This window comes from Mytilus galloprovincialis, chromosome 1 (genome assembly GCF_965363235.1).
Source record: "Mytilus galloprovincialis chromosome 1, xbMytGall1.hap1.1, whole genome shotgun sequence".
Classification (NCBI taxonomy): domain Eukaryota; kingdom Metazoa; phylum Mollusca; class Bivalvia; order Mytilida; family Mytilidae; genus Mytilus; species Mytilus galloprovincialis.
In genome coordinates this window covers 21356989-21382446 of record NC_134838.1, presented here as the reverse complement: position 1 = coordinate 21382446, position 25458 = coordinate 21356989, and the positions used below count along the sequence as shown (strand labels likewise).

At 34.4% G+C, this 25458-nt stretch overlaps 1 protein-coding gene across 5 annotated transcripts in view; it reads left to right on the top strand.

Annotated features, from left to right (window-relative positions):
- LOC143069181 (jouberin-like) overlaps positions 1–8786 on the top strand; it is a 377039-nt gene extending 368253 nt beyond the window's left edge. For 4 of the 5 annotated variants that reach the window (XM_076243713.1, XM_076243707.1, XM_076243690.1 and 1 more), the window contains one exon: positions 3107–8786. In XM_076243713.1, coding sequence (XP_076099828.1) covers positions 3107–3212 — 106 coding nt within the window. In that variant the 3' untranslated portion in view covers positions 3213–8786. The remainder of the gene's footprint in view (positions 1–3106) is intronic. The other variant, XM_076243698.1, reaches the window with a different exon arrangement.
- Positions 8787–25458: the final 16672 nt, after the last annotated feature.

Below are 25458 nucleotides of genomic sequence, written 5' to 3'. Positions count from 1 at the left end.
AGTATAAGGAAGTTAATTCTAAAAATTACCTTAATAAATTCTAAAAAGATCAATAGATAGAGGAAATGAATGAGCCATTATCTCAATTCAAGTTCACAGTTTTAAGGTAACAGTCGGCAGGTAGGCATATTGCTTTACTGGGAAACATTAAACTGACTCTTATCTCATGTTTAGCAGTCAGTCAGCAATAACCAACTCCAAACTTTTATTAAGACCCAGTAATTGGTCTGACCAATGTAGAGTGAGGTCCATATACCTGATTATTATTGTTTTAAGACCTAGTAATTGGTCTGACCAATGTAGAGTGAGGTCCATATACCTGATTATTATTGTTTTAAGACCTAGTAATTGGTCTGACCAATGTAGAGTGAGGTCCATATGCCTGATTATTATTGTTTTAAGACCTAGTAATTGGTCTGACCAATGTAGAGTGAGGTCCATATACCTGATTATTATTGTTTTAAGACCTAGTAATTGGTCTGACCAATGTAGAGTGAGGTCCATATGCCTGATTATTATTGTTTTAAGACCTAGTAATTGGTCTGACCAATGTAGAGTGAGGTCCATATACCTGATTATTATTGTTTTAAGACCTAGTAATTGGTCTGACCAATGTAGAGTGAGGTCCATATGCCTGATTATTATTGTTTTAAGACCTAGTAATTGGTCTGACCAATGTAGAGTGAGGTCCATATACCTGATTATTATTGTTTTAAGACCCAGTAATTGGTCTGACCAATGTAGAGTGAGGTCCATATGCCTGATTATTATTGTTTTAAGACCATATACACCTTGTCTTTCTTCAAACTAATGAGCTCAAATGAATAACTTTCTACAAAGTTTTAACTGTTTTAAAAGACACAAAAAACACATGTACATTAGGGGATAACAAATGTATTTAACTTCAGTTAAGAATTCAATACTTCTTTTTTGTAATTTTATTGGGATGTAAAAAATAAAGCTTTGACCAAACTACATTTTATATGAAGCCCTGATTTTGTTTGGTTACCAGTTAATTCTTTAACCATTTCATTCATTTTTCATAAACGTGTGAAATATATTACTGATTCATTTTTGTTTGACGACAAATATTACGGACAATTGAGCAACAACAAAAATACAAAATACTTAAAGAAAAAAAAAGGATTTAAAAAATTGATTTTGTTTGTATGGTAATTAACGGCAATTTCCTTGTTAACCAGTATCTACCATGATAAACATCAGAAATCTATAGGTTGTAATTATGTAGCAAACTTTTTATTTTTATTTGTACTTTTATGCCAAAGTAAAATGAACAAATGCTATTTTATTTGTCAATGGTTTTTGCTCTTGTGGCTATGCACAAGTTTTTGTTGATTTAACTGAAAGGTAAATATTTGTAGAGTTTTCCCACATTTAGAAAGAGAAAAGAAATAAACGATTTTATATTGACAGTGAAAATGGGGTGTTACAATTTCCTGAAGCATCATATGAATCCATGCAGAAATTACAATTATTGTATTCTACCTCACAAATTATTAATCTATGAGAAATTATTGGAATAAATCATTGCAAATAAAATATAACAAGGGAGGAAATAAGTAAATTTTTATGGGGAAAAGAAGATCATTGATTGAACTAACCCATTTATTCTTTTATGAAAGATACCCTAATGACATTTTTATAATATTTTACAGTAATTGTTAAACCCTTTCAAAATGAGTTTCTTAAATGTAAGACTAACCCATGTAATATATTGAAAGTTTGTGTTGATGTATCAACTAATAGTATTGTGAATGGTAGACAATGACTATATTTAATTTCTTTTAACTACCATCAGGAAAACAGCTAGATACTAAAGAGACTGGTTTACATTTTTCATTTTTGGGGCATTTTATAGCTTTCTATGCAGTGTGGGTTTGCTCATTGTTGAAGGTGGTTTGTTGACCTAAAGTTTATAACTTCTATGTCATTTTGTCTATGGTGGAGACTTGTCTCATTGTCAATTATACCACATCTTCTTTATTTAATATTCAGAATCAAGAAACGTGTGTTTTCTCTAAGTATTTGTATAAATTTACACTCCAAGTTTTTACTGTGGCTTTGAAATGATTTGGTGTTGACGTTAAGCAATATACCATGAGTGAATCTGTATATTTGACTTGGTAAAATGGTCACCTTTGATGATGAGTCTATTTATCTTATTGTTAAGGACTTTTGAAATCACCAGTAAACATTTATGAGTTGTCACAGTTTTATTGTTAGTATCACATTCAAGTCTATTTTCCAGAATATTTTTATGTTCCACCTAGGGGCATTATGTTTGATGGTTTGTTCGTTCATCCATCTGTCCAGCTTCAGGTTAAAGTTTTTGGTCAAGGTAGTTTTTAATGGAGTTGGAGTCCAATCAACTTGAAACTTAGTACACATGTATCTTATGATATTATCTTTCTAATTTTATTGCTAAATTAGAGAGTTGACCCCAATTTCAAGGTCCATTGAACATCGAAAATAATAGTATGAGCATCCATGTGCTATGGACACATTCTTGTTTTGTATTGATTTCGAGTGGTAAACATAGCATGCGTCAATACTATTTACAAGGAATTTTGGCTAGAGGATATTCAAGTAATTTCAGTTTTGCACATTTCCTTTTCAAAAGTTCTACTTATTGTGTATACTTATACAGGAAAAGACAAATTGTAATCTTATAACTTTAAAGAATACTAAATGTAGTTTCTAATTCATTTATTTTTTTCTGACATTACTCAGGATGAACAAAGTCTGAGGGAAATATCAGTCAAACACCAAACCGTGAAAGTATGATGAAAATTTCATTATTTAAATACAGGAGAAAACGATACCTTGAAGCTTATGTTATTCTGCCAAGTATGTCCTACACTGCTGTGTACCCCTAAATAAATGATAAGCTATTATTACTGGAGGTATAAAAACTAGTAAGATGGGAATAAAACTTCTACAGCTTATTTAACCATGCTAACTCAGCTATGTTGATAGGTTTCAATTAATTATTTATTCTTTCATATTTTGTGTGAAAGTCATTATTTCACACTTTGAAGGTCCTAAATTATTCATTGTTTTCTATTATTTCTTATTATCTTTTCAGTAGAAGGAAAAAGAAACGTGATTCCTTGGAGAACAGTGAAGCAGCCTCACTTGATAGTGCTAGCGGGAAACGAAATAGCAAAATTGTTGGAGAATCAAATGCGTGAAGGATGAATTATTGACAAACATTTTGTGACTTTACTGAAGCATAACTGTGATAGTATTAAGTATTTTGAATCATGTCAACTTCATATAAAGGAACCATTGCATTATGAGGTCTTATCTTTTGCTAGTATTTTATACAAACTTCAAAAAAAAAACAAAGGTTGGAATTTTTTTATAGATATGATTAGGTCATCAATTAGGCAATTAAAGTTATATGTAATACTATTGTGGACAGAAAATACAAGATTAAACAGAATTCTTCAGGATTTTTTTATATTTTTGTAGACAGTATAAGTTAATTTCAAATATACTATTGGACATTTTCCATAGGGAGAAAACTATTTATATTTATAAATATTCCATATATTAGATGTCTCATATATTTTGAATTTGAATAATTTGTTTTTTCAAATACTATTTCAATCTTAATGAAATTGTTTTATTGAAAATATGCAAAATTCTCCACCTTAATTTTGTTATGGTGTTTACCTTTTAAAAAAGGGATCGATAAATGATTAATCATATTCTTGATTTCTATGATCTGGTATCTGGTATCTTGACTTGTTTCTATGGAGATTTTTCCCGTTCATCCGTCCATAAACACTGATCTTTGGTTGTAGTAGTTGCATGCATTTACATGAGTTACAATTGAACTATAATTTAAACTATATACAGTAGAATCTCATTATATTTCTATTTATTTATTTATTTGACCTTTAAACATTTTCGAAAAAACAATTATTTTTTGTGGAAACTACTTTAGTGCTTCTGTCTTATTCAGTTCTGCTTTTGAATATTAGTTGGTTATTATTTTTTTTCAAATTTCAAAGAAAAAGATTAAAAATATGATATTTTGCAAAGTTTTGAAATATTTATAAAACTGGTTTTATTTTATGTAAAAGGGATATTTGATACAGTTTAAAATCCATCAGAAACATTTTTCATACAGGACTTATTGAAAGCCATGTCCTTTGTTGAATATTGACGATTTTGATACGGAGATCGGTTTTCACAATTAAAATGATCAATTATTTAGTGGTCTTTGTAGGATAAACAAATGCATATCGCCTATCACTGATGTTTGTTGTACATTTCGTTAACTGTCAAGCAATAAATTGAAATGGAAAAATGAATCAATAATTGATTGAAATTATATTTCTGATGATTTGTCAGTTTACTGTTTGTTGCATTTGCTAATGCCATGTTTTTATATTTTTATGCTTTTTTGTTTGTTATTTATTGACTGCATTTAAATATAAAAAAAATAATGGTTTCATTCATAGTTCTAATTATTCACATAGTATACTTTTGTTATGGAAATGAAATGTAGACATGCTAGAATATTTATTTTACTTGTATTTGTTTTTTAATGGGCTCTAATTCATTTCTTTAAAAAGTTTTTTATTAGACATCAATTTTTTTTAATGGTTTTAGTACATTTATCTTTTTTTTATTACACCCCCCTCCCCTCACCTTTTTGAAAATCATTGACCTGTCACTGTATGTCATCAGTGAGAAATCATCTACAATCATACCCATAGCCAAGATGATGGGGTTCATACAAACCACTATGTTAAAAACACTTTTGATGTCTATATGTTTCTCTGAGTTAAGAGCCTAAAAATTGCCATATTGTGGAATTTTGAAATGCCAATATCTCCCCCATACTCCTGTTGACTAGCTTTGTCTAATTAATAAAGTTTGAATATAGTTTCTTATTGATATACTTCTTACAAACCACAAATTGACCATTGTTATTGTAAAACACATGGAAACCAGGTGGACTAATATAGCACTGTTGTCTTTTGTTGGTTCCCTTTCTCATCTATTGGCTAAGCTAAGGATACAGAGTCCTCTAAGCAAGGGATAAGGTATACATGTGCATGTAGAATCATTTTCATAAGTTTTAATGGTATTTGGTCATCCTTGAAAAAACATCTGACCCTTGTGGTGGTGACAAAAAGGGATATCCCTTGATTAGTTACTTGCCAACTGTAAAACGTATTTAGAAATAACAATTAGTTATAGAACATTGGCATTTTTAAACAGCACAGCAGATTTAAGCACATTAAACAAGATAAAATCTTACCTAAATGTTCGTTCACTAGTACTACAGACAATGATATGAAAAATCAATGTTAATCAAGAATCTATAAAAAGAAAGTATAAAAATTATGTCTTTGAAAAAACTAGTTTGAATAGGTTACAGAGTTCATTGTAATTAATGAGATTTAATATATAAGCTGATTCCGTCCAGGAAGTTGATTTAGGTTGTTGTTGTAGTTTGTTTATTTCCACTCATTTATTTCTTAACTGTGATATGATTAAACATGGTTGTTTATTAAGCTTTGATGTACTAGACAAGATTGTTTAACCTTCCATACGATTTAATTAATTTTGTTGTTGATTTGGAAAAACTCAGTTGATATGAATCCTCATCTTGTACCTGTTAATTTTAGATGATATTTTTTTTATAATTTCTGACATTGGTTTCATTTGATTGTTTATTTCTATAATTATAATTTTTATGGTTGATGATGTAATATCTGCCATGTTCAATAGAACTGTTAGACTGAATTATTGTATAATTAAGTGAACTGGGTTGATTATTTTTGTGCTTTTTCACTGATAATTGCATAATTTTTACAATTTGTCTGTAAATTATGATTACTTTAATTACCATTGATAGTCTAGCTAGCATTCTCTGGTGTAGGACAACTTTGTCATTAGTGTCATAGCCAATGAAGGAGTCACTGTTTTGTTGTCAAAAGAAATAGTAAAGGTTTGTTAATAATAGACAATAAATCTGCCAAAAATGCAGTTTTTATACGACCGCAAAATTCGAAAAATTTTTCGTCGTATATTGCTATCACGTTGGCGTCGTCGTCGTCGTTGTCCGAATACTTTTAGTTTTCGCACTCTAACTTTAGTAAAAGTGAATGGAAATCTATGAAATTTTAACACAAGGTTTATGACCACAAAAGGAAGGTTGGTATTGATTTTGGGAGTTTTGGTCCCAACATTTTAGGAATAAGGGGCCAAAAAGGGCCCAAATAAGCATTTTCTTGGTTTTCGCACTATAACTTTAGTTTAAGTTAATAGAAATCTATGAAATTTTGACACAAGGTTTATGACCACAAAAGAACGGTTGGGATTGATTTTGGGAGTTTTGGTTTCAACAGTTTAGGAATTAGGGGCCAAAAAAGGGCCCAAATAAGCATTATTCTTGGTTTTCGCACAATAACTTTAGTTTAAGTAAATAGAAATCAATGAAATTTAAACACAATGTTAATGACTACAAAAGGAAGGTTGGTATTGATTTTGGGAGTTTAGGTCCCAACAGTTTAGGAATTAGGGACCAAAAAGGGACCCAAATAAGCATTTTTCTTGGTTTTCGCACCATAACGTTAGTATAAGTAAATAGAAATCTATGAAATTTAAACACAAGGTTTATGACCATAAAAGGAAGGTTGGTATTGATTTTGGGAGTTTTGGTCCCAACAGAATAAGGGGCCCAAAGGGTCCAAAATTAAACTTTGTTTGATTTCATCAAAATTGAATAATTGGGGTTCTTTGATATGCCGAATCTAACTGTCATGACTGTGTATGTAGATTCTTAACTTTTGGTCCCGTTTTCAAATTGGTCTACATTAAGGTCCAAAGGGTCCAAAATTAAACTTAGTTTGATTTTGACAAAAAATGAATCAGTTAGGTTCTTTGATATGCTGAATCTAAAAATGTACTTAGATTCTTGATTATTGGCCAAGTTTTCAAGTTGGTCCAAATCAGGATCCAAAATTATTATATTAAGTATTGTGCAATAGCAAGTCTTTTCAATTGCACAGTATTGCGCAATGGCAAGAAATATCTAATTGCACAATATTGTGAAATAGCAAAAAAAAATTTAATTAGAGTTATCTTTCTTTGTCCAGAATAGTAAGCAAGAAATATCTAATTGCAAAATATTGTGCAATAGCAAGATTTTTTTTTAATTGGAGTTATCTTTCTTTGTCCAGAATCAACTTAAATCTTTGTTATATACAATATACAATGTATATTCACTTTTTACTACCAACTGATAAATTAAAATAATCTTTACCATTCAGTGATAACAAGCAGTTTTTTTACATCTTATTTCCTTATCTTATCTAAAATGTTTTTAGATAATGTATGTTGGACATTTGCCAGACATGACTATGATGTCATTTTCTATTTTAATTTGCCAATAACTCTATGTAAATAACTTCATTGGAAATTTGCCAATATAAAATGTTGCTGATGAAGTTTTTTTTATTGTTTTATAGAATAAACAATGTATATTCACTTTTACTACCAACCAATCTTTACCATTCAGTGATAACAAGCACTTTATTTTACATTTTAATATTTTATGATGTATTTAAAAGAGTAGTTATTGTTGCAAACTCCATTAGAAATTTGAATTGATATCAGTTTTGGAAAAAGGGAAACGGGGATGTGAAAAAAGGGAAAAGAAAATTTCTTCAAACATTTTTTTGAGAGGATTAATATTCAACAGCATAGTGAATTGCTAAAAGGCAAAAACAAACTTTTAAGTTCATTGGACCACATTCATTCTGTGTCAGAAACCTATGCTGTGTCAACTATTTAATTTTAGATTTAAAAAGTTTGAAGAAGAAATCTTTAATTGTAAAATTTGTAAAATCTTGACATTTGTTTTATGTAAAAAAAAAACCATGTAATGTCAAAAATTTGATCACAATCCAAATTCAGAGCTGTATCACGCTAGAATGTTTTGTCCATACTTGCCCCAACTGTTCAGGGTTCGACCTCTGCGGTCGTATAAAGCTGCGCCCTGCGGAGCACCTGGTTGATTTTTATAATTATCAAGATACCGGGAGTATGCTAGGCAGACAGTTTTGTTTCAAATTAGTTACATCTATCTTCTCCTCACATATCAATTTAGTTTGCCCTGCATACAATAGAAGGGAGTATAAGGTTTTCAGATCTGTGCATCTGTGGGTCAAAACATTTGTTTGGCATTTAGAGGGGAGTGAATATAAATGACATTTACAAATGTTTTTATTTTAAATCAAATCCATAAAAAGGATTCTGTTTTATATATACAAAGTTAAGATTTAATAGAACAGAACATTAGCTGACATGATATGTATCCCCCTAAATTGTTGTGAATATATATATATATATACTGTGCTTCATTTTCTCAGTGCCAAATTGCAATGTTTGTTCCTATGTAACCAATATTTATTATGTACAGTTTTATCTTGGGAAAGCTATGATAAGGCCAATTTTTGGTCTATTGAATTCAAAATCAAAAATTTTTAAATCCACCAAATATTATCTTCAAGATGTTTCCAATGCATAATTCTCTTAAATATCATAATTTATCATTTATGAATTATGTCTTACAAACAATAGCCCTTATCATACCCCTTTTTCATTGAAGCATGATTTCTAGTGATTTATAATATTATTAGAAAAATTACTATGCAAATTATAAATATATTTATATATAGTGTATATATGTAAATGTAGTAGATGAATATTTATTATGAAAAATACAAGTTGAAAGCTTATCTTGTTTTTATTTATAGCAATCAGAAGTTATATTATTTCCAAGCTAACCAAAATATTAAAAAAACAGAATAGATCCATGGTACACAGATTGCCTACACCTATATAATGTAGGCAGGACTAGCTTCAGTTATTTCTGTGAGAAATGAATGGGACTCTTTGTCCAGACCAAACTCTTACAGCCTAGTTTAATGAAATACTGCATCAAATAAGTCTACAGGAACCATGCATCCTCTCTGTACCTCTGTATGCTGATTAATCCAGGTCCCCTTAGACTGGTTGATTGTTGATTGTTTAATGTCCAGTGGCAAATGTTTCATGTATACCCAGTTCAAAGTGTGTCCTTCCAGATATATATTTCTAAACAGAGGTTAATGTAGTAAATATATAAATAATTTGCTAACATAAACTAAGAGCAATTACATCTCACTTGATATTTATAAAACCAATTTTTTGCATATGTATAGCATGAATAAGTTCCTGTCAAATCTAGAGACTGTGCTAGAGAAAAAGCTTCCTTTATCAATGGGAAAATATTATTATTTTATAGTCTAGTTAAATATAAAAGGAGATTAATCACTAAATTTAGAATAAGTGAAGGAAAATTTTGCTTAACAGATGGAAGTATTGGTATTTTATTGTCAACCTCAACAAATGTAAAATGATCTTATTGAGAACCTTCAGCGTCTATGCATCATCTCCCATATCAGCCATATTTCAAATATTGAATGTAGGTATATCTGAAGGAGTTCAATGTTGATTTGCAACAAAAATGTGTCCATTGTACACGTATGCCCCACAGGCACTTTCGTTTTCTATGTTCAGTGGACTGTAAAACTATGATCGGTGTTAAAACTCTAATTTAGTATAAAAAATAGAAAGATCATATCATGGGGAACATGTGTACTAAGTTTCAAGTTGATCAAAAACTTAAACCTTAAGCAGGACAAACAACGGACACACAGACAGAAAAAAACATGATAGCCCTAAGTGGGGCATAAAAAAGTTATGTGACTCAAATTCACGTGTGTTGGGGATTATGTCCTTGATGATGTAGGTTTAGTTGTACATCTAAGTTCATATGTAACTTACAAATTACAGATCACATAAACATGTCATGGCTTATTTATTAGCTGAAAGTGGCTTTTAACTGTTAATATTGTGTATTGATTAGTTGAAATTGGGCATTGCACAGTAATTATACTCTTAGATCCCTGCTTTGTATCTTTGGTTCTTTTTCTCTTTTTGTTTGTGATTAGTAACTGATCTGATTAATAGAACTTTTCAGCTGAGTTTTACAGTTTGTGCTTGTATGGCATGCCTTCTTGTGTTGTCGGTTGTTTCAATATTTTCCCTGGTCAGTAGAGTGACAAATAAGTCCTGACAAACGCTTTTCGTCCCATTCTCTACAGTTTCTACATGCATGTGCCAATACTGAGTATTGTTTAATCCACTGGTTGTTGCTAGTTATACCGTCTGCGATAATTGTATTGTTATGTTGACAGGGTTAATCTGACCTTGATTTTGTTTTCTTGGTTCATTGATCATTTTGTGTTTTCGTGATTATGTCAGTTCTTTAATACTAAGTAATATTAAAATTTTTGATATTGCGTATTGAGAATAGTCGAAAGGGATAACTGTTTGGTTGACAGGGCTTGGCTGTCTTTGTCCATTTGGTCGGGTTGTTGTCACTTTGACACCGTCCCCATTTACATTTTCAAACTTATTCATCTGTCATTTTCATATTGTTCTTGGCGGGGAGGTATCTAGTATTATGTCTGTTCAGCAAGTTCCATAAAGGTTCAGTTATGTGTCCCTTACTTTTTCAGTTGCAGATTAATGTGTTCTCTAATATACAACAACAAAAACTTGTGTCATCTTACAGAATGATATGAACCATCTAGCAAACTGTGAGTACACTTGAGGAAAGCATAAGTTTGGTCTTCTAGCACTCAAAACACAAAATCGACATTGTTTAGGAATAAATGCTACATCATCAACAGTTACTAGAACACCAGAAGCACTTCCATACTTGACCATCTTAAATTGGAATTAATTGAAACTCAGAGAAGACATCAACCTAGTTACAATGATGTACAAAACTACACACACACTTGAAGACATTAAACCAAACTATTCCCTTCTTTCACATTCAGTCAATACACCAAAACACTGCAGTTTCAAATACTTAAGTATATATTACCAGAACAGACGACTAAAAATATAGTGACTTATTTTGTGAAACTCGCTTAAATCCTTTATCAAAACATGCCCAGTCTGCCACCTTGGGCCAGTTTAAAATGCTCAGTACATTAAGACACCTAGATCAGTTTGTACGTGTGTTGTGTTTTTCTTTGGGGACACATTAAGTTTCGTTGGTTGTGTCTGTTTTGATGCGCCTACAAGTGTTGCTGACTCGTGAAGATGTTCTTGGAAGCAGTTTTACCATCGACCTGTTAACAAGCTGAAGTAAGGCATTCTTTTTCAAGACTTTAAACATAAGTTTTAATTACTGGGTATACTCAGATAAGCACGCGAAACATTACAGCATGCTCTTCCTGGAATACTTTGAACGTATTTATAAAAAAATACAGAACGCTGATATATTGTATCCACGTTTTTCAGTTTTATACAGAATATGAGAACTCAACCTAACGTTTGTGCTTCAATACATTACCGTAGTTGTATTTGGCGTACTAGTATCTAGTATCTATCACGAATTTATATTTAATCATTGTCGTCCTGAACATGCATGAAGTAATTGCCACTGGACATTAAGCAACCAATAATCAATCAATGATGTTTAATCATTGTTCTTTTCAAACATAAGAATCCTAAACGTAATCTCTTAACTTGATGGATGCTACGTCTTGTCCAGTAATTTGAAATGGACCAAATAACTTTGAATTGTAAGAGGAGAAAAGGGAGTATGCACTCACAAAGGTAGAGATTGATGCTAATTTTGACAGTTACCCCACATATAATTATTACAATTCAATAAAATAGCCGAGTTGAAACTGTTTAAATTATGAAAATAACTGTTACAAAAACGTGTCATTCGAAAAACTACATCAATTTTAAATAAAAGTTCATGCTGATGAAACATTAATATAATTCTCTATCCACCTATTTCATTTTCTGTGCATACCTGCTGATTATTGGAAGAGATCGATGAAGCATTATCATTCATGTTTGAAAGGAAATAAAAAGTCGTTATGGTTAATAGCTTTTGTTTTCTAATACTTTAGGTTAAGTCCCATATCCGCCAAATCGATAATTCATACGGGTGGAAACAAACAGCTTACAGCATAATCGAATATTTTAACCTAATATGTTCTTTTAATGTTGCGTCCAGCAGCCGACACGTTTTAAAAATTAGCCAATCGAATTCCTCCACATCCGTCGTATGCATTCATAGGTATTGTATCTCATGGGACGTTAGTTTTTTTTATAAATCGGAGATGCATGCTAATGGCCAATTATATTCTATGATCTCAGTAATCAATGAAATTGAGTTCAAACTAATTCCCACTCCTCTTTGGGTATCCAAATCGACACGTTTTCCAGTGCACAATACAAATCAAGATTTTTTTATATATCTTAGACTAATTTAAACAAAAGCAATGCTTGAAATGGAAAGGTCAATAGGTTGACATTGGTATTCATGAGTTCAAACAATATTTATTTGAAATAATGCATCACATGGTACTCATATGGTTCTAGTAATATGTTGAATTATACATGGGATACATGGGGTCCAAGAAACACGCAAAGTTATTTAGAATAATCGGTATCTTGGACTACAAAGAATGTTTTAACATGATCAACATTATATATATTATTAGAAAAGAAAAAAAAATCCCTTTCAAACGTAACTTGTATATTCATAATAAGAATTTACTTTGACTGTGTAACGTTAAATATTGCATAAACAATAGAGATTTGTTTCTTATGTTTCTTTCTTTTTTTCTTTTTTTTTTGTTATACCAAACCTCTTAATCCGAATTTAAGAATCGCAAACAAAAGAGAGAAGAAAACATACACTCTGACATATCAATTGTCTCTAAGCAACAAAAAAAAACGCAACACTATATTGTAGCCTTCGTTTACGACAACAATGATCAAGGGTCACTGTGTTAATTGGTAGGTTTTTTTGTTGTTGTTGCTGCTTAGTTCATTTTGTCTTCCTGGAATATTTATCATTTAATTTTGTTATTTCAGTATTCTAACAAAAAAGTCCCTGTCTGTCATCATACATTTAGTTTCATTCCCTTTTGATTTGGAAACATTTTAAGCAGACAGAGCGGGGCTTTTTTTTATATACCTGATTCCTTTTAAATTTCTGATTTTTTTTTTACAGATTCTTGAATCAAGAGTCCTTTAAAAAGTTATATTTCGAAAAGGAAAGCCTTAAAAATCATGTATAGACTTCGTGTCTTTATTTGAACTATGTATAACAGATTTAACTTTCAGGGTACATTTAATGAACTTAAAAAATGGACCGGGCAGTGCTTACAAGAACAGATTCCAGTATCTCTTTTGCTATGTTTGCTATCAAAAGGGTCACGATTCTGTACTTTCGTTAAGAGGAAAAACCAGATCGTTGCTCGTGGCTAATAAAAAAGAGGGGATCGCACCTTGACCCCGAATGACGTTATCGTAATCCCGGGGAGCAAGTTGAGAGGAAGGGACAAACTGTATCCCAGGTTGAAAACTGGGGAGCAAGGGGTCGGATTGTAACCATTGTTAAAAACATGGAATCTGTGATTGCGTGTTTGTGCTATTGTTACGTTTTGTGCTTAGGTTTCATTTAATTTTCCAAATGCATTTCATGTTATTTAATCTATATGATGATCTAAGCGAACTGTATAATGTATCCAATGTTTGCATTTTGGAGAAACTTTAATGCGATCGTTATATTGGATCATCATGTCGTTCGTCAATATTGGTAAACCTGAAAAATATAGCACGTGGCTGCTTGTACTGTTTAATATTTCACGCGCTTGGTGTTCTACCTGGGACAAAATCATTATTACTATATTAACTTCTGGAATTCTGCGACACACGATAGGTTGGATGCTTGATAAGAGAAATCCTGCGAGAATAGGACACGTTTAAAATGGAATTGAAGCTTCTCTATCAATCAGTACTGCAGATGACAGTCAGCGCGTGCAGGTATTATAGAGCAATTGGATAATTTAGATATACAGACGACAGGTGCACACGCGATGTTTTATAGAGAAGTAAAATTGATTGGAAATTAATCAGTAACAAATTTAGTTTCTTTGATGGAACTAATGTCCGAGATGAAACAAATCCAATAAAAACGCACTGCAGGTAAGCACAGCACTGTATATAGGAGAAGTGTAATTAAGTAACACTACATTGACCGATGATGAAGTCAATTTCAGGTATATCAAGTAATACTGTTGAGAATTCTGTGTCAATAAGATTACTTCGAAATATTGTAACACGACACATAAAGTTCTTGTCAAATACTGATTCGACGAGTTGTAATTTACCGGGTGATCATCATTCAAGATCAAATCTATACTATTCAAACGAAAGATAATTCATCCGATCTTTTTTTCTCAAGTTGAAACAATTAGCCGATGATCGTAAATGTATGACTATTGAATTGTTTTCACTTAAGCGATGAATATATTTCGGAGAATTGTGATTTGTGCAGGATTTGCTGGCTTTTGTTGCTTTAGCGAAAATAATTTATATTATTGCTTGGTCTTCTTAACTTTAAAAATTCGGTCAAAACTATAATGGATCTCTTTAAAATTAATATTATTTCAATATGATATTTGATATATTCTGGTAAGCTTTCCCTTTTCTTCAAACAAAAGCAATCAAATTTATTTTTTACTAAATATGCGGTATGGTCATTGTTGAAGGCCGTACAATTCGTTCGCTCTTACTCAAGAGCAAATGCACTGAAATTATTTTTTAAAGAAACAACTGCATTAATTTTAAACAATTCACGACTTCGATTCAATCAAACTTGACAATACAATGTGTGGGTGTTCATGTGATTTTCGTGATAAATCAGTTAGCCTCCTTTGAATCTTTGCAATATTTCCAAATTTTTACTTTTTTATTTCTAATGACATAGTTATTATTTACCAGCGACAATATGACAGATTTTATTGATTTAAGTAATTATATTTTTGACTCATTGTTGTTCAAAGAGTGTTTTACCATTAAAACAATATTACCTTTATTTTATTATATTTATATTTTTTTAAACGCGAATCCACTGTATTGCAACCCAAATCATAAGATATGGATGGATCTCCGTCACAGTGGCTCGTTTGTTAAATTGATCTTTCTTAATCACGAGCAAGATTGGAACCTATTTTCTTTTAAGCTACTACCCTTCTGAGAGCTAATGCCTGACATACCGATTAACATAAAAATACGGAGACTTCTTTAATGTTCTTAAAAATAATTCGTTTGTTATGAATAAAAATACAAATTTGGCAATCACCAAGCATTTCTGTCACTAACCTCCATCAGCAACACTCTTTGCAATTCAAAATGCATTTAGGGTATGCAAATAATAAAATAAAAAAACCAATAATGACCTGAATAGTAACAAAAGAAGTCAAATGTACAGCTTTATTAAGAAAAGCTTGTTAAAACCTTAGCTTCTAAAGAATATAGCCAAAGTATCAAAATTATATGGAATTTATCCTAATGCATATGAATGAAGCAAATCATCGGACAGTCTAGAAGCGTGCTATATGAATCAGAATTTGCAATTCCTCGGCAACATAAACAAAACGTCCATGGCAAAGCATAGACATACGAGTGAGGACAAGAAAACCTATGTTTACGGATGGTGTTTTTGGAGGGAGTTAAAGTCACATATCTTTATATTATAATCTTATTGATTGTAAAAGTATTTGAAAAAAATAGGATCGTCAGCTTCCTCACCTTGTTCCAATTAAAGCAGTTTAATAATGAAATTCATGCGACTCTTTTGTATTTTCTGCGAACTTATGTTAAAATATCAATAAATGAAGAAGCCTTTTCATAAAGGGGTATATTGACACCAGTATATTGAATCTATAATTCAGCACTTAATAATATAAATATTTTATACTGAGTACAGGTTTGTTTTGTGTAAATTCATGATTTCCCGATGCTTGACATAAACAATGCACCCAATTTCAGTTCAGTTAATATGGATAAAGAGACCTTATCAAATATTTATTGATATAACTACGTGGTCATACTTTGGATGTCCGATCACTGGGGCATGAACATGTAATCATTGATTTTTGTTAATCACCATAAAAATGTAAAAACAGCTGATCTAACGACAAACATTGTCGCATCAATAATCAATATGTTAATTTCAAATGATTTTATATTGTGAGATGCATCTTGCAATGATCCCGAATGTAGCTGATTAAATGATAAAGTTCTTGGAGAGTTTTCTCGGTTCCAGGAATAACTTGAATGATGAAGTTTTGACATTCACCAAACAAAAGTACAATCAATGCTAATTGTAATTTTACTCTTAGTCTAGTTTGATACAATTAAACATGTGTTGTCACTGTTAAACAGTTTGTTCCTTTTAAACTGAAATATTTGCTAATAACAGAAACATACAATACATTTGTATATTTTTATTTTCATCGAGCGTATCGAGCAAAGTTTTTATACAGAACAAAAAAGCGTTGCACGTGTGCACTTTATTCCAATAGATAAGACTTGCATCAATAATTATATTTACTCGACTTGAAAAATGCCACTTATATACAAAACCAAATCCAATAACAAAATATCAAATTAATATAGATTAAAAATTTCGTATTGATTTTATTTTAATGTGAAAGTGAAAATATATCTTAATTGATGATCGTCTAAAATTTCTTATTTTCAGGTAAATTCTGAGACATGGATTTAAACATTATTAAATAGTGGATGGCGAATGCATCTTATTTGGCACTTGTGGAATAATCAGGATACTTGTTTGATTATACACCGGTGCCAAGTAATTAGTGGCGCCTTTTCTACAAAAAGTTATACTGAGACACTATCGGATCACTCGGCAACTACACAGCCTGAGACACTATCGGATCACTCTGGACACCACACCGCCTATGAATGACAGCAATCTGATATAGACATATTATTGGTGGAGTTTGGTAGGTCTACCATATGCTGTTAATATCTTGATGTTGTGTCTCCTCTATTAGTTTTCTAATATGACTGTTAACCCAATTCAGGCGAAACTGAAAATGTCCAAATCCTTTCAAACAAAGTATGAAATGTTATACTGTTCCCTAAATGAGACGAGTGGGTATTTGTGCAAAATTTACTGGTTGTCTTTCTTATAAAGTAGGGAAAGAATAAGGGTTTGTATTATCAAGCAGACTAAAGAATTAAATCACCAATAACACCAAATATATTTCTTGTTGTGATTACAGTTTTCATCCGACAGAAATAAATTTGAACATTTATGACAACTGATCTTAGTTCAATTCTATTGCTTAATCAGGTTCAGATTTATAAGGCATTTTGATGAAAACCATCCATCCACTTTCGGTTTAGTGAGAAAGCCACCAGGCACGCTATTCAAAACTTTGTGGTTTTCAATTAACTTTTTTGAGTATTACAGTGTTTTTAAACGTTGATACGTCTGCACGAGTTTGGAACCAGGCTCAAGCTAGCAGCCACTCGCTAGCAGCCACTTCGCTAGCAGCCAGTTTTCAGATATGTCTATAAACCCAAAAGTTGCATAAGATTCCAACGTACTTTAAATGTTGTATCAATTATATAATCACAAAACAATCTGTTTTTATATATGATTGAGCAGCCGAAGACACTATTTAATGTTTATTTTTATATTATCATGTGATTTCCTGTTCATTAATTTAGAGACAACAGTATTGGCTTTCCATATACCAAACAGCGTACTGCGCGCAATTTTTAATAGTGTATGAAGAATAGTAAATAGCTATGCAATTATTTAAATGCTGGCAGAATTGTTGTTTCATGGTATCGACTTTTCCATTAGAAATTAATTTTGTGATATTGTAAGAAATAGCTTTCCATAGTCTCGGCATCCTGTCAAGTAGTTCCTAAAAAGTATCAATAGTTTTGCATTACAAGAATAAAAAATTGCACTTGTGCTTTGCTATTTTTTTTGTCAGACAAATTTGTTTTTACAACAGGTTCTACTTCTGAACAAGCGGAATTCGCTCACACACTTGCTTATACGAAAGGTTTATTTGTTGTACTTAATGTATGGTGTGCACGGAAAATACAAATTAGCAATTTATAAAAAAAAACCTACCTTTGGACCTATGGTGAAGTTGTCCGCCCTGGGCCATTTGTCCGATTGGACCTATTACCTATCATTTGCACCTAGTGGGTAAAAAAGTATTGCCGTAGGGAATTTTTGACAGACTTTTGAAAATTTGGGGTAGGCATGTTACAGCCTTCAGACCTAAGTTCGGACCTATGGTGAAGACAAACTATGAGTTGTCCCACCTGGACCTTTTGGCCCATTGGACCCTAGCCCATTACCTACCATTTCCACCTAGTGGCTAAAAAAGTATTGCCGTAGGGAATTTTTTACAGACTTTTGAAAATTTGGGATAGGCATGTTAGAGCCTTTAGACCTAAGTTCGGACCTATGGTGAAGACAAACTATGAGTTGTCCCACCTGGACCTTTTGGCCCATTGGACCCTAGCCCATTACCTACCATTTCCACCTAGTGGCTAAAAAAGTATTGCCGTAGGGAATATTTTACACTCTTTTAAAAATTGGGGAAAGGCATTTTTTTAAAATCTAACTTTGGACCCATGGTGAGGACAAACTATGAGTTGTACCACCTGGGCCATTTGGCCCATTGGACCTTAGACCATTACCTATCATTTGCACCTAGTGGGTAAAAAAGTATTGCCGTAGGGAATTTTTGACAGACTTTTGAAAATTTGGGGTAAGCATGTTAGAGCCTTCAGACCTAAGTTCGGACCTATGGTGAAGACAAACTATGAGTTGTCCCACCTGGACCTTTTGGCCCATTGGACCCTAGCCCATTACCTACCATTTCCACCTAGTGGCTAAAAAAGTATTGCCGTAGGGAATATTTTACACTCTTTTAAAAATTGGGGTAAGGCATTTTTTTTAAATCTAACTTTGGACCCATGGTGAGGACAAACTATGAGTTGTCCCACCTGGGCCATTTGGCCCATTGGACCTTAGACCATTACCTATCATTTGCACCTAGTGGGTAAAAAAGTATTGCCGTAGGGAATTTTTGACAGACTTTTGAAAATTTGGGGTAGGCATGTTACAGCCTTCAGACCTAAGTTCGGACCTATGGTGAAGACAAACTATGAGTTGTCCCACCTGGACCTTTTGGCCCATTGGACCCTAGCCCATTACCTACCATTTCCACCTAGTGGCTAAAAAAGTATTGCCGTAGGGAATTTTTTACAGACTTTTGAAAATTTGGGGTAGGCATGTTAGAGCCTTTAGACCTAAGTTCGGACCTATGGTGAAGACAAACTATGAGTTGTCCCACCTGGACCTTTTGGCCCATTGGACCCTAGCCCATTACCTACCATTTCCACCTAGTGGCTAAAAAAGTATTGCCGTAGGGAATATTTTACACTCTTTTAAAAATTGGGGAAAGGCATTTTTTTAAAATCTAACTTTGGACCCATGGTGAGGACAAACTATGAGTTGTACCACCTGGGCCATTTGGCCCATTGGACCTTAGACCATTACCTATCATTTGCACCTAGTGGGTAAAAAAGTATTGCCGTAGGGAATTTTTGACAGACTTTTGAAAATTTGGGGTAAGCATGTTAGAGCCTTCAGACCTAAGTTCGGACCTATGGTGAAGACAAACTATGAGTTGTCCCACCTGGACCTTTTGGCCCATTGGACCCTAGCCCATTACCTACCATTTCCACCTAGTGGCTAAAAAAGTATTGCCGTAGGGAATTTTTTACAGACTTTTGAAAATTTGGGGTAGGCATGTTAGAGCCTTTAGACCTAAGTTCGGACCTATGGTGAAGACAAACTATGAGTTGTCCCACCTGGACCTTTTGGCCCATTGGACCCTAGCCCATTACCTACCATTTCCACCTAGTGGCTAAAAAAGTATTGCCGTAGGGAATATTTTACACTCTTTTAAAAATTGGGGAAAGGCATTTTTTTAAAATCTAACTTTGGACCCATGGTGAGGACAAACTATGAGTTGTACCACCTGGGCCATTTGGCCCATTGGACCTTAGACCATTACCTATCATTTGCACCTAGTGGGTAAAAAAGTATTGCCGTAGGGAATTTTTGACAGACTTTTGAAAATTTGGGGTAAGCATGTTAGAGCCTTCAGACCTAAGTTCGGACCTATGGTGAAGACAAACTATGAGTTGTCCCACCTGGACCTTTTGGCCCATTGGACCCTAGCCCATTACCTACCATTTCCACCTAGTGGCTAAAAAAGTATTGCCGTAGGGAATATTTTACACTCTTTTAAAAATTGGGGTAAGGCATTTTTTTTAAATCTAACTTTGGACCCATGGTGAGGACAAACTATGAGTTGTCCCACCTGGGCCATTTGGCCCATTGGACCTTAGACCATTACCTATCATTTGCACCTAGTGGGTAAAAAAGTATTGCCGTAGGGAATTTTTGACAGACTTTTGAAAATTTGGGGTAGGCATGTTACAGCCTTCAGACCTAAGTTCGGACCTATGGTGAAGACAAACTATGAGTTGTCCCACCTGGACCTTTTGGCCCATTGGACCCTAGCCCATTACCTACCATTTCCACCTAGTGGCTAAAAAAGTATTGCCGTAGGGAATTTTTTACAGACTTTTGAAAATTTGGGGTAGGCATGTTAGAGCCTTTAGACCTAAGTTCGGACCTATGGTGAAGACAAACTATGAGTTGTCCCACCTGGACCTTTTGGCCCATTGGACCCTAGCCCATTACCTACCATTTCCACCTAGTGGCTAAAAAAGTATTGCCGTAGGGAATATTTTACACTCTTTTAAAAATTGGGGAAAGGCATTTTTTTAAAATCTAACTTTGGACCCATGGTGAGGACAAACTATGAGTTGTACCACCTGGGCCATTTGGCCCATTGGACCTTAGACCATTACCTATCATTTGCACCTAGTGGGTAAAAAAGTATTGCCGTAGGGAATTTTTGACAGACTTTTGAAAATTTGGGGTAAGCATGTTAGAGCCTTCAGACCTAAGTTCGGACCTATGGTGAAGACAAACTATGAGTTGTCCCACCTGGACCTTTTGGCCCATTGGACCCTAGCCCATTACCTACCATTTCCACCTAGTGGCTAAAAAAGTATTGCCGTAGGGAATATTTTACACTCTTTTAAAAATTGGGGTAAGGCATTTTTTTTAAATCTAACTTTGGACCCATGGTGAGGACAAACTATGAGTTGTCCCACCTGGGCCATTTGGCCCATTGGACCTTAGACCATTACCTATCATTTGCACCTAGTGGGTAAAAAAGTATTGCCGTAGGGAATTTTTGACAGACTTTTGAAAATTTGGGGTAGGCATGTTACAGCCTTCAGACCTAAGTTCGGACCTATGGTGAAGACAAACTATGAGTTGTCCCACCTGGACCTTTTGGCCCATTGGACCCTAGCCCATTACCTACCATTTCCACCTAGTGGCTAAAAAAGTATTGCCGTAGGGAATTTTTTACAGACTTTTGAAAATTTGGGGTAGGCATGTTAGAGCCTTTAGACCTAAGTTCGGACCTATGGTGAAGACAAACTATGAGTTGTCCCACCTGGACCTTTTGGCCCATTGGACCCTAGCCCATTACCTACCATTTCCACCTAGTGGCTAAAAAAGTATTGCCGTAGGGAATTTTTGACAGACTTTTGAAAATTTGGGGTAAGCATGTTAGAGCCTTCAGACCTAAGTTCGGACCTATGGTGAAGACAAACTATGAGTTGTCCCACCTGGACCTTTTGGCCCATTGGACCCTAGCCCATTACCTACCATTTCCACCTAGTGGCTAAAAAAGTATTGCCGTAGGGAATATTTTACACTCTTTTAAAAATTGGGGTAAGGCATTTTTTTTAAATCTAACTTTGGACCCATGGTGAGGACAAACTATGAGTTGTCCCACCTGGGCCATTTGGCCCATTGGACCTTAGACCATTACCTATCATTTGCACCTAGTGGGTAAAAAAGTATTGCCGTAGGGAATTTTTGACAGACTTTTGAAAATTTGGGGTAGGCATGTTACAGCCTTCAGACCTAAGTTCGGACCTATGGTGAAGACAAACTATGAGTTGTCCCACCTGGAACTTTTGGCCTATTGGACCCTAGCCCATTACCTACCATTTCCACCTAGTGGCTAAAAAAGTATTGCCGTAGGGAATTTTTTACAGACTTTTGAAAATTTGGGGTAGGCATGTTAGAGCCTTTAGACCTAAGTTCGGACCTATGGTGAAGACAAACTATGAGTTGTCCCACCTGGACCTTTTGGCCCATTGGACCCTAGCCCATTACCTACCATTTCCACCTAGTGGCTAAAAAAGTATTGCCGTAGGGAATATTTTACACTCTTTTAAAAATTGGGGAAAGGCATTTTTTTAAAATCTAACTTTGGACCCATGGTGAGGACAAACTATGAGTTGCACCACCTGGGCCATTTGACCCATTGGACCTTAGACCATTACCTATCATTTGCACCTAGTGGGTAAAAAAGTATTGCCGTAGGGAATTTTTGACAGACTTTTGAAAATTTGGGGTAAGCATGTTAGAGCCTTCAGACCTAAGTTCGGACCTATGGTGAAGACAAACTATGAGTTGTCCCACCTGGACCTTTTGGCCCATTGGACCCTAGCCCATTACCTACCATTTCCACCTAGTGACTAAAAAAGTATTGCCGTAGGGAATTTTTTACAGATTTTTGAAAATTTGGGATAGGCATGTTAGAGCCTTTAGACCTAAGTTCGGACCTATGGTGAAGACAAACTATGAGTTGTCCCACCTGGACCTTTTGGCCCATTGGACCCTAGCCCATTACCTACCATTTCCACCTAGTGGCTAAAAAAGTATTGCCGTAGGGAATTTTTTACAGATTTTTGAAAATTTGGGGTAGGCATGTTAGAGCCTTCAGACCTAAGTTCGGACCTATGGTGAAGACAAACTATGAGTTGTCCCACCTGGGCCATTTGGCCCATTGGACCTTAGACCATTACCTATCATTTGCACCTAGTGGGTAAAAAAGTATTGCCGTAGGGAATTTTTGACAGACTTGAAAATTTGGGGTAGGCATGTTACAGCCTTTAGACCTAAGTTCGGACCTATGGTGAAGACAAACTATGAGTTGTCCCACCCGGGCCATTTGGCCCATTGGACCTTAGACCATTACCTATCATTTGCACCTAGGGGGTAAAAAAGTATTGCCGTAGGGAATTTTTGACAGACTTTTGAAAATTTGGGGTAGGCATGTTACAGCCTTCAGACCTAAGTTCGGACCTATGGTGAAGACAAACTATGAGTTGTCACACCTGGACCTTTTGGCCCATTGGACCGTAGCCCATTACCTACCATTTCCACCAAGTGGCTAAAAAAGTATTGCCGTAGGGAATATTTTACACTCTTTTAAAAATTGGGATAAGGCATTTTTTTAAAATCTAACTTTGGACCCATGGTGAGGACAAACTATGAGTTGTCCCACCTGGGCCATTTGGCCCATTGGACCTTAGACCATTACCTATCATTTGCCCCTAGTGGGTAAAAAAGTATTGCTGTAGGGAATTTTTGACAGACTTTTGAAAATTTGGGGTAGGCATGTTACAGCCTTCAGACCTTAGTTCGGACCTATGGTGAAGACAAACTATGAGTTGTCCCACCTGGACATTTTGGCCCATTGGACCCTAGCCCATTACCTACCACTTTCACCTAGTGGCTAAAAAAGGTTTGCCGTAGGGAATTTTTGACAGACTTTTGAAAATTTGGGGTAGGCATGTTACAGCCTTCAGACCTTAGTTCGGACCTATGGTGAAGACAAACTATGAGTTGTCCCACCTGGACATTTTGGCCCATTGGACCCTAGCCCATTACCTACCACTTCCACCTAGTGGCTAAAAAAGGTTTTCCGTAAAGAATTTTTGACAGACTTTTGAAAATTTAGGGTAGGCATGTTAGAGCCTTTAGACCTAATTAGTTCGGACCTATGGTGAAGACAAAATATGAGTTGTCCCACCTGGGCATTCGGCCAATTTGACCTTAAATTATTTCCTACCAATGTGCCTTTGTGAAAGAAAAGAGAAAAAGGCACATAATAAACACAAGTAATTTTACAAATATGTCTGATCAGAGAGAGAATAAGGCTCAGGAGGTAGAAATCTTTAGTTGCCGGTACCCAGAATCTAAATCATTCATTTATTTATAGGAGCATACCGAGGAGAGGGTGTCTTTGAAGGTGATGGTAGCACCTACGATATTCGTCGTTGAATTGGGTCAGGATCCCTAATAGACCTTGAGATGAGGAACTCAGATGACGTAATTAAAAAAAAATATTAGTCCGCCATACAATTGTGAATGCTGTGATTTTATAAATGGACATAAATGAACAATAAGAACTGTTTTATAGAGCTGATGTGATGAGAAAAGAAAGATGTAGATTTGACCTGAAATAAATTATTAGAAAGGACAATTTTTTTATTGAATTTTATGATCAGAATTTTGGGATTATTTCATGAGGAGAGTGACATTTTTCACCATCTTCCGGGGTCCAGCGATTTACGAAAAAAGTAATCTCACTTGCCACCCCGAAAATTTAACCAGACATGTATAAATGTATCAGCTTCGATATGAGCCATCATACATGTTCAAGTAAACGATATGGACTGAGCAACCGAGGAAAACGTTACCATTACCGCCTATGGAGAATTAATTGTAAATGTATACCCAATTGCTGACCACGTGCACGCCTCAAGTAAAGTCCATCACCATAGGTGATCCGGGCGTTTGAGGGTTTGAGGTAGAGATCGTTACCACTGGGATTCACTGTGCAAATAAACTCACCATAGATACCAGAATTAAAATAAATTAGAATTTCAAACGCATCCACCAAGTTTCAGGTACAATCATGATCCAAATACCTTGTTGACGGGTACACCACCCAAAGCAATCAAGTCTCCATTACCCAAGGCAGATAAAATGGTTTTAGATACCATGTGAAATGCCCTCATTGCAAACCCTACGAACATGGGTAGGTATCCACCTTCTTTTTGCATGTTTTCCTTTATCTGCGTGGTACTCAGCTCCACATTCATACCACCAGTTCTTTTTTGGAGAAGTTTGATAATCTTTTGAACCTGCCGAGAGGTGAGCCACATCTTGTGTTTGCATTACAGGTTTGCATGGGACAAACAAATGGAGACTTGACTACCTTTCTTGGCAGCCCAGTGTAGTTTATTTACTTGACCTTTCAAACCATTATCGTGATAAGTCATTTATTTATTCCCTTAGAAGATGAAAATGGATAGTGAGGTGTTCGCCGCGGGGTTTGATGGGGGTACCATCCTGAGCGGTGAGATAAGTGCACATGCGAATGGTGGTTTTCAGGGTCACTGGTAAGTACACCAGGTTTTTTTGGGTTCTTCATACCAGGATCGACACCGGGAAAGAAACTG